This window comes from Carassius gibelio, chromosome B4 (assembly GCF_023724105.1).
Source record: "Carassius gibelio isolate Cgi1373 ecotype wild population from Czech Republic chromosome B4, carGib1.2-hapl.c, whole genome shotgun sequence".
Lineage (NCBI taxonomy): Eukaryota > Metazoa > Chordata > Actinopteri > Cypriniformes > Cyprinidae > Carassius > Carassius gibelio.
The window spans coordinates 22928545-22938962 of record NC_068399.1 but is presented as its reverse complement, the minus strand read 5'-3'; the positions used below and the strand labels follow the sequence as shown (position 1 = coordinate 22938962).

Genomic DNA, 10418 nt, shown 5'->3' with positions numbered 1-10418 from the left:
GAGAGTTTATTTGTCAGGTTATGTCATCTCAACTAAACCACTCCATTCCCAGGGAAAGCTAGAACTGAAATAAATGTGTATTTTGAGCTGAGATTGATTCAGAGGATATATATATATATATATATATATATATATATATATATATATATGCTCAGTTATTGAGATTCTCATGCACAACCATTTCTAGGGTTTACAAAGAATGGTGTGAAAAGGGAAAAATATCCAGTATGTGTCAGTCCTGTGGGTGAAAATGTCTTGTTGATGCTAGAGGTCAGAGGAGAATGAGCCGACTGATTCAAGCTGATAGAAGAGCAACTTTGACTGAAAAAAACATCCCTGAAAAGAGGCTACAATTTGCACAAGCTCACCAAAATTGGACAGTTGAAGACTGGAAAAATGTTGCCTGGTCTGATGAGTCTCGATTCAGACATTCAGATGGCGGAGTCAGAATTTGGAGTAAACAGAATGTGAACATGGATCCATCATGCCTTGTTACCACTGTGCAGGCTGGTGGTGGTGGTTAAATGGTGTGGGGGATGTTTTCTTGGCACACTTTAGGCCCCTTAGTGCCAATTGGGCATCGTTTAAATGCCATGGCCAACCTGAGCATTGTTTCTGACCATGTCCATCCCTTTATGACCACCATGTACCCATCCTCTGATGGCTACTTCCAGCAGGATAATACACCATGTCACAAAGCTCGGATCATTTCAAATTGGTTTCTTGATCATGACAATGAGTTCACTGTACTAAAATGGCCCCCACAGTCACCAGATCTCAACCCAATAGTGCATCTTCGGGTTGTGGTGGAAAGGGAGCTTTGTGCCCTGGATGTGCTCCATCAACTGCAAAATGCTATCCTATCAATATGGGCCAACATTTCTAAAGAATGCTTTCAGCACCTTGTTGAATCAATGCCACATAGAATTAAGGCAGATCTGAAGGCGAAAGGTGGTATATATATATATTACTTTACTTGTATATATTATATATTAATTAAACACAATTTGGAATTTGTGTCCACATTTTTTTTGTGTGTTGTGTCATTAGTTCTGTCTTAATTTGTTTAATAATTATTACACAAATACTATTATAAAACTCTACATTTCATGATTATTTATTTCACTTTATAATTTACTATTAATTTATTGTTTGTTGTGGAGTTTATCTGTAGGCTATCAAAATAAAAAGCAGACTACCAGTGTGTCACTTTTTGATCTGTATTCACTGGTTGTATTAAATTTTCTCAATGATGGTAAATTATTAGTGTTTAAAGATGTATTATTTAGTTTTTTTTTTTTACCAGTATTTCAAATGGAATGAGCTGTGTTCTGACCTGAAGCACAAAAAAGCTAAAATGTTGGGATTGAACGCAGAGAAAGCAATGAAACAACTTAATTTCATTTAATGTACATTCAAATTACATTAGATGTATATGTCACAATTATGCTACTTTAACATTAGAATTGTACACCGAAACAATCTACAAAATCAACAAGTGAGATTAGTATGAGCTTTCAAAATCTCTTATGAAAATGCATCATTTTCCAAACTAAATAACTGGAGGCAAAGTTATTTTTATCTGCATGTAGATCACAAACCTCTGAAATCAGTTGATAAATGTAAATGTTATCCTGTTTTTATCCAGAAAAATACGCAGCTCCCACATTTACTTCCATTTATTTTTAAGGCAGTCTTGCCCTCACAAACATGGCGGATGCGGTGAAGTATTGTAGCAATGGCTCAAAGCGGCCAATGAGGCGTCTAGGTATTTATGTCTATGATTGATGGGACTGTCCCGTGGGTCGACAGAGGAAGCTGAAGTCATCCGGAAAAGTCCAGTTGTAACTATCAAGGTTGCTGGCAGAATGAGGCATGTGCTCATAGTTTGAGACAGGCATTTGTAAATCTACCATTGGCATTTGTAAATCTACCATTGGTGGTTCACTCGCACATCTTCTCAAAGGGCCGCCACTGCAAAATAAACAAGACGACATTCAAGACATTTTGGCTGTTTTGTGGAAAAATATTGATCTCTTATTGCTTATTAGACTGTAGGTATAACTTATTTTTCATATATCTATGCTAATCTATAAATCCATGGACCTGGAATGATTCAAATTTGAGATTGCTGTGTAATTCCTACATCTAGATTTTCAGCATTGAATTAAATTGTGGGTGCCATCAGAATGAGAGTTAAAAACATCCGATCTGAGCATATTTAATTGATGGACTGTTTGGATTATTTGTAGATCATTGAGATGTTTTTATACAATATAATAACCTTGCTATGTGTGCTATGTTAGTACTACTTGCATATTATTGCTCTTTTGTTGGTTTTGATTGCTTCTTTTGTCATCATTTGTAACTCGCTTTGTATAAAAGTGTCTTCTAATTGACTAAATGTTTTTTTTATCAGCTGTTTGACGGCACCCATTCACTGCAGATGAGCAAGTGATGTAATGCTAAACTTCCGTAAATCTGTTCTGATGAAGAAACAAACTCAACTAAATCTTGGATGGCCTGAGGGAGAGTACATTTACAGCATATTTACATTTTTAGTAAACCTCTTATTTAATAGTCCCCTTAAATAATTCCTGGGGGATTTTACCTGCTTGTCTCTGATGCTGTCCCTTTCCATGCCAGTCTATAAACACCGCCTGCTACCTCAGCAAGCCAGCGCACATCTGCAGGGACTTCTGGGATCCATTCCCAAAACCTTCCAAACACAGCCCAAATTAAGAACTCCTCTGGATACAACATTTGTGACATGCCCTCAAATATTTACAGTTGTGTTGCTTAATATTTCTGCAAAACTGTAATCATTTTTTTTTCAGGATTCCCTGATGAATAGAAAGTTCAAACGAACAGCATTTATTTGAAATATCAATATTTGAAATATTAATGTCAATCAAGATTTGTAACATTACAAATGTCTTCACTGTCACCCTCTTTTAATCAATTTAATGCAACCTTATTGATTTAAAGTTACATTTAAAAAGATTACTGACCCCAAACTTTTGAAAGGTAGTGTATGAAAAGTGCAATTAATAAAATAATTCTGTTCTGATTAGTAAACAATGTTAAATGATGACATCGACCTCTGAGCTGCAGAGTACGCTGATTCCACTGGCAGCGTGTAAGGCATCAGCATGTAGGATGCCACACGTAATGGTAGAAAACCAGACACTTGTGCCAGCAGGCCGTGCTTTTCTCTGCAGGCATCGCAAAAAACTGCAAATACATGCACATAGTACAGTATGAAGTTAACATTTATTTTAGCTTTAAAAGTACATTTAATTAAGTTTTATATATATATAATTTTATATATCCTAATTTTTTTTTATGACGGAGGAAAGTTTCGGAGGCAGTGTGTAAATGTGATTGACACAACGTGAGGTTGCATTCATTTTTTGAACGTGTGAAACTTTCAGACTCTGTGTGCAAAAACCTTTACTCTACCTTTCTTAATGGGGGTTGGCAGGTTATTGACAAGTTGTTCGTCCAACCACCAGTGGTGTTTTCTCAAGAGGCGGAGTCTCCGCAGCACCCACTCTTTTGTGGTTTCCATCATGACTGGATTCCTTTTGCCTGGACAGCAGCAGGGGGTGGTGGTCTGAATCAAAGCCACGTCTGCTCTTGGACATGCTGCCTGTAGCAAGTCTATAAAGAGACATCACCGTTTCTTCTAAACCGCAGCACATATCATATTTGACATAACGCATAAACGAGCATTAGGGATAAAGTGACATGAGAAATAAAGAGCACTCACTGTTTTCCTGGAGAAATCGGAGGGCGTCTTTATACCCGCTTTGACACATTTCTGCCAGCACCTGCCAATCACATGAACTCACATTTTATTGTGTGATAGATATGATTTAATTAGTTATTGTGCTGTGTCAAGTTTCCTGGTCAGAAATGACCGGCCTTTTAAAAATTGCTTTTAAATTTCTCATTACTCTATATTACCACCACAGCTTAGATTCAATCTTTTTATCAACTTGTTTTCTTTCAATAAGCACAGGTTGGTAAGTCTTTTTTGGAAATGACTGCTTATAGGCCTCATTGATCTGAGCTTATTTTGCCAATGTTTACTGAAAAACTGAGGTGCATAATCTCTGATCAGTAAGACATATTATATGACTGGACCAAAAAATTAAAAGACATTATGAGGGTTAAAATACTGTAAATACTGTAGGTCAAACACTATAGGGATTTTCTTACTATACTTAACTCATTTAAAACCAAACAGAAATAAAAGAAATGATCACAACAAGTTAAAAGTCATGGGAAGTTGGGGCCTAGTGGTTAGAGAGTTTGACTCCTTACCCTAGGGTTGTGGGTTCGAATCTCGGACTGGCAATACCACGGCTTAGGTGCCCTTGAGCAAGGCATCGAACCCCCAACTGCTCCCTGGGTGCCGCAGAATAAATGGCTGCCCACTGCTCCGGGTGTGTGTTCACAGTGTGTGTGTGTGTTCACTGCTGTGTGTGTGTGCACTTTGCTTTGGATGGGCTAAATGCAGAGCATGAATTCTGAGTATGGGTCATGCTGAGTGTCACGTCACTTAAAAGGATGAAAGTTACTCCACATTATATTCATATGACTGTCTTATGTTACTCTTATCTCAAGTTCTCTTTTATTATTATTAATAACATTCATACTTTTCTATTGATGTAGTATCTTCTTTTAAATTTGACATATAAAGGTACATCTTGTTATGATTAAAAGGTGTTTATAGGATGATGGAAAATAATTCTCTACATTTTTTTTTATGCAAGGATATATCTTTTTTTTTTTGGTATCAAGTGTTCTTTTCCAAGAGCTGGTATTTGCAAAAGGAAATCTGAAGACTGCAAAGATTTGCTATTTCTGCTCTAAAGGTGTAAAACCACGGCACAATCTTTTTATCTGATCTTATCTATTGCGTATTGACGTCATGTCAATGTGACCTTTGACCCCATGTTAATTTAGATGGAGAAAAACATTTCTTTCAAGACATATGTTGTGACACAATAGATAAATTATTTTGATCAAACATAAATATCTTGTTATGCTTTAAGAGGATGTAAGTCTGATGATGTAATGAGGATGTAATATATATATATATATATCTAACTGGACCGAAAGTCTTCATCTGCAGCTCATGTACACCACTCTTACCTCACTTGTGAATGTGTGTGTGTTTGGTGTTCTTACTTTAGGCTCTGGGGGAAACAATGCTTTGCTCAGTCTGTACATGTTGTCTAGATTGACTTGTATGCTGGTGTTTGTGAAACGCAGTTCGTGGAAGCTGGTGGAATTGTCTTTTGGACAGATGTCGCTCTCTCCTGAGAATGGAGAAATGGTGATGGTGTTCTTCAGCTCGGACTGGGGCAGATTATCACTGATCCCACCATCCACATAGCGCTGATCAGAAAGAAAAAGTGAGAGATATGGGTATGCATAAAAAAAACGTATGTACAATTTTTTTTTACATTCTTCTAAGTCTTTATATATGTAAGTTTTCTAAAATACAAATACTTCTAATATGAAAATATAAGTAGAAATCAGGACTGACCAGCAGTAAGGTGGCGGTGTGGTCAGACCAAAGGACTTGCATAACAGCCTTTATTTGTGATTTTAATAGACCAACTTCACAGCCAAACGTTACTCAATGGACCACTTTAGTCAAAGCCTAATCTACTTAAAGTTTTGATAGATTCATTAAATCTGGGTTTAATTTTTCAATGTAAGTCATGATTAGTAATTGGCATGTGTATGAATAAAGTATCATCTGTATTACCTAATTAAGTAATGAAACAATTATTCCATATAGTAACCTAATAATGAACACTACTGGATTATAAATGTTAATACAAACAGAGCTGAACCTTTATTTGAACTATTTGACCTCTCAAATATTTCTATGCTTTGAAGTCTCCTCCCCTTTCTAAAGATCAAGGACACAATGTACAGGCTATGGAGTCGAGGGTGTGTTCATTCAGACACACTCAGTAACAGCTCTACAAGAAAATCTTGATCAAAGCAATTAGTGGATTTAATTCTCTTATTGAGGCCAGTGGTAGTTCACTTTGCCTCAGTGACTGAATTCTTTGAAGTGCAATGAACTTGTTGCAATATCCTAATTCTCCCATGTGAAATAATCCAACTGCCCAGCCGTGTCACCTCATACAATGCCTCATGGATTGGCTTTAAAGTTATTAACTTTGATACTTACCACACCACGGAAGGCAGGAGGAATTAAACCACAATATACAGGAATGAAACAGCTGCAAATAAGAGCCTGGGAATGAAAAGAAAGCAGAAAGCAAAAATAGAGAGAGCAACACAGAAGCAAAACAAAGACAAAGTTAAGACACTAGTATTATTTATATACTATTTATTAATATTCCGAATGAGCTTTTATTTTTATTTATATTCATTTGAATTTTAAGTTATGAGTATATTTTGCTTTTGTATTTTTAATAATTGTAAAAAATATTCAGCTTTATTTTATTTATTTTTTTACTCATTTTTACTTCAGTTTTATTTTAATAAAGCCACATTTCTAATTTGTAGGGTTTTGTTTAAATTGAGCTTTTCATTAAATATTTTTTAGGAATTTTATTTCATTCCTCCTTTATTTCAATTAACTCTCTCTCCCTCTCTATATAATTTTTAAATACATTTTTAATGCATATTTTAGTGAAAAATTAGCAGTTATTTTAAATCCAAATTCCAAAAATTTAAATTTTGCACTGCTTTTATGGGAAACCTGATTCTGTGGATTCAAACATGATAAGATGTGTTAACTTGAGCTCTTATTGATAGCTATAACCACAGTATTTAATAAATTAACATGCAAGGGGTTTTGGCTGATGACTCTTGGGGACTCCTTTAATAAAATGTTACGACCTCATTTTTTTTACAGAGAATTTACCAGAATATGAAGTATATAGTGTGATGTCATGTTATGGCCCCATTAAATCATGTAGATGAAAGAATATAAACATGGGTTATCAGAATAATAAACTGTTTCTATGGTAAGGTGATGCTCTAACCTGGATGAGTTCATCTTTGGAGCTGAAGTCTGACACCAGGACATTTTGGCCGTCCATGACGCGTGTGAGGGATATACAGAGTCGACCAGAGGCCAGCGTGTGTGCATCGGACGGCAGGTCGCGATACAGGCCTTCACGTATCACTTTGACTATGTTGAATGTTGGGTGCAAAGGGCCCAGATTACGCTTCCGTGCCTCCTTGGCAACATTGATTACCTCTTCACAACATTTCTCTACATCAGTAGAAAGAGACAGACACAAATAATGAACTAAGCAATACGCAGGCAAGATGAAAAGGAAGTCAGGAACACTGACAGAGAATGCAGATATATTAAACTTTTTTTTTTATCTTTAATCTTGACAATACACACAATCTCTGAACCTGTAATAAACCAAAGGTTGATTAGAGTCTGAATTATCTTTCTAGTTCAGATATTACATGAAAGTGAAAGAATGAAGTCATGCAGATATCACACAGACACGCACAAACAACAGCACAATTTACAGTTCTTGGTTCAATACTGCAATAAGAAAACCCAGTGACCCATGTCTACACTTTCCACTGGTCTTCCTCGCAGTCTTGCTTAAATACAAAATGGAAACAGCTATTGGATTACACACCCTGAGGATCAGCTATAAAATGAAATGCTAGAGTAAAATTCAGACAGCATAGTTCGAATATTTTGGGCTTGAAACTTGAGGTCATTAAATAAATAAGTTAACTAAAATAAATGCTAAATAATACTAAAATGGCTAAACATATTTCAAAGCAATATAGGAATGTAAAACAAACAAACAGATTTGAAGAATGCATGTAACAAAATTAATGAATTTTTAGCTGAAATCAAAATGAAAACTTAAAATATACACCTAAATCTGATTCAAAATATGAATCAATAAATTAATACATTGATAAATAAATTTTATTTGTTACACACCTTTCCTAGCCATAACATTGAATAAATAATATAATAGCATAGAAATAATAACACTAAAATAACACTGCTTCAACATAAACAATGGTGTTGACAGGTACTTACTAATTTGGGCGGTTTGTTACATGAATATTTAAAATTTTAATATATCTTCATTTTATTTGAATATAATTTTGTATTTCTTTATCAGAATAATAAATGAATGACTATTACAGAACTGTAGCAACTCACAATGTAATACCTGCACATAATGTATTATTTCATTATTATTGTTATAAAATATTCACAATATCATAATTTTCTCAAAGTGTAATAAAAGTTTGAGCTCATAATGTAATAATAGTTATTACACTATAATAAATGTATTGCATTATAAACTCACCGAAAATATTGTAATATTGTCATAATTATATAATTATACTTTAAGACTAGCAATGTGCACTAACAAAATAAATATTGTCAATTTTGATTTCATGTGGACTTTAACATCTCAGGTAATGTCTGTGGTATGATCACAATGACATCATATAAATAGATTTTAATTGATCAAAATTATTGCTTGGAACAATTCAGTTTTGCCCATACTCAATTATATGTCCTTGAATTTTTTATTGAACACATTTGAAAAAACAAATAAAAGTTTCCAAAGTCTAATGTAGTCTGGGACAGATTGTGTTTTCTGCCTCAGGCAACAGCAGCACGGAGCACAAGTTAAATGAACAATTCTTCACTTTAATACAAATTATAATGTGAATGTACATCAGAGGATATAAATAAAGTACAACTTACAATCACACATCATTTCTGTGATTATAAGCGGTTTTAACCAGAGAAATCATCAGTATAACAGCCTGGGAAGAATGTGTCAGTTATGTGACATTTATATCAGAAAGATAAAACCGTCTAACCATATTACAAAAATTATAAATACATTAGGCCTATGCATATGTGTAGAATATTAACAAGTTTTTATAACAACCATTTAATTGACTATCCCCTGGTCTCAAAGAAAAGGCCTAAGCCTAATGTCAGACTAAAATGTAAATCTGAGCAATAAAAATTACTTAAATGTCCTAATTGAACTATGGCCTAATCCTGGCTTAGTCTAAGTCCTGTCTGTGAAAGCAGGCCTATATCTCAAAAATTAAGCATGTCATAACCACATAATTAGTAAGCTTTTTATATAAAAAAATAATAATAAAATCACAATGTAGCATAATAACCCTGATTAAAAAAAACTATGATTGTCTTGTGCTCAAAATTATTAAATTGAAAGATAATTATGATAATGTAAACATAAAAATAATTGTTTTAAATCATGTGCTGGTATTACCTTATGAACTGTTATTGCATTATAAGTTGCCACAGTGTGTTCATAATGTATAAATAATGTAAAAATAAAAAACTTTTGAGTAAGCTATCTGAGGAAAAAAAAAAAAGCTAAATATATCTGTAAGCTACACATAAAAATATTAGTCGTAAAACACTGGTGAGGTTCTATATTTAACCACCTCCCTAAATATGGTTATAGTTACAATAAAATATTTACTTAAAGGAAGAAAGTGCAAAAGTCCCCTAATTACCAGAGGATACTACAGAAGATCGACTCAAAAACCTAGCAAGCGGTCTACACAAAAACAGCCTTTTCGAACACCATCTAGTCAGGGTTTTGAAACACTACCGTGTTGTGATCTTCATACCTAAACATGCCTCGGTAGTGATCACGGACGCAGTGAGAGCTCCTGCAGAGGCTCCACAGATCTTAGTGGCCCCACGGATCAGATAAGGCGCTTGCTCCAGAAGACAGCTCGCGACACCGATGTGATAGACCCCTAAAAAGCCGCATCCAGCGAACGAGAGATTCCAGCCTCCCTTTAATTTTAGATCAAACATGACTGCGGCAAAGTCTCAGGCTGCTCCTGCTCGCGCTGGAATTAATATCATACCTTCTGTAGAGGTGTTTGACTATCTTTGTGCAGGAGGGATTGTTACTGTCGTGTTAGCACTGGAGCCAATGGGAAAGTTGCAGCGGTCGTGTAGAAACAGAAACTTTGTTACCAAATTCCAAAAAAGGCGGGGCTTACACGTGATGTATATACACTGTTATATATTCTGTTCAACGTTGTCACGTGGTTAGTGCTACTTTTCTCAAGATTCGTCGTGACAACCCAATCACAATTGTTTAAGATGATGACATTTAAAACAATTAAGGCTTCCACGAGCAGATTATTAATTATTCATGTACCAAATACTTGTAATGAGGAGATTTAAACAAGTATATTTCCAACAGTAAATTGATTTCAGTGTGGGAAAAATCAATAAGATTTTACTATTTTTCTACTACGAGACACTCAACGTTATTCGTGTTTAACACTATAATTTGATATTCATTTATAACAAACATTGGTCTGCATTATATAAGTACTAAAATACATACAAA

At 34.7% G+C, this 10418-nt stretch overlaps 1 protein-coding gene across 1 annotated transcript; it reads right to left on the bottom strand.

Moving 5' to 3' along the window:
• Nucleotides 1-1385: 1385 nt before the first annotated feature.
• Nucleotides 1386-10365, bottom strand: LOC127956748 (patatin-like phospholipase domain-containing protein 2). Its single transcript, XM_052554924.1, has 9 exons — nt 9679-10365; nt 7044-7276; nt 6221-6286; nt 5200-5409; nt 3773-3833; nt 3463-3663; nt 3102-3234; nt 2612-2719; nt 1386-1974 (listed from the first exon to the last, which is right to left on the bottom strand). Exons 1-9 carry the CDS (start codon nt 9869-9871, stop codon nt 1779-1781), a joined length of 1401 nt encoding a protein of 466 aa, XP_052410884.1. The 5' UTR covers nt 9872-10365; the 3' UTR covers nt 1386-1778.
• Nucleotides 10366-10418: the final 53 nt, after the last annotated feature.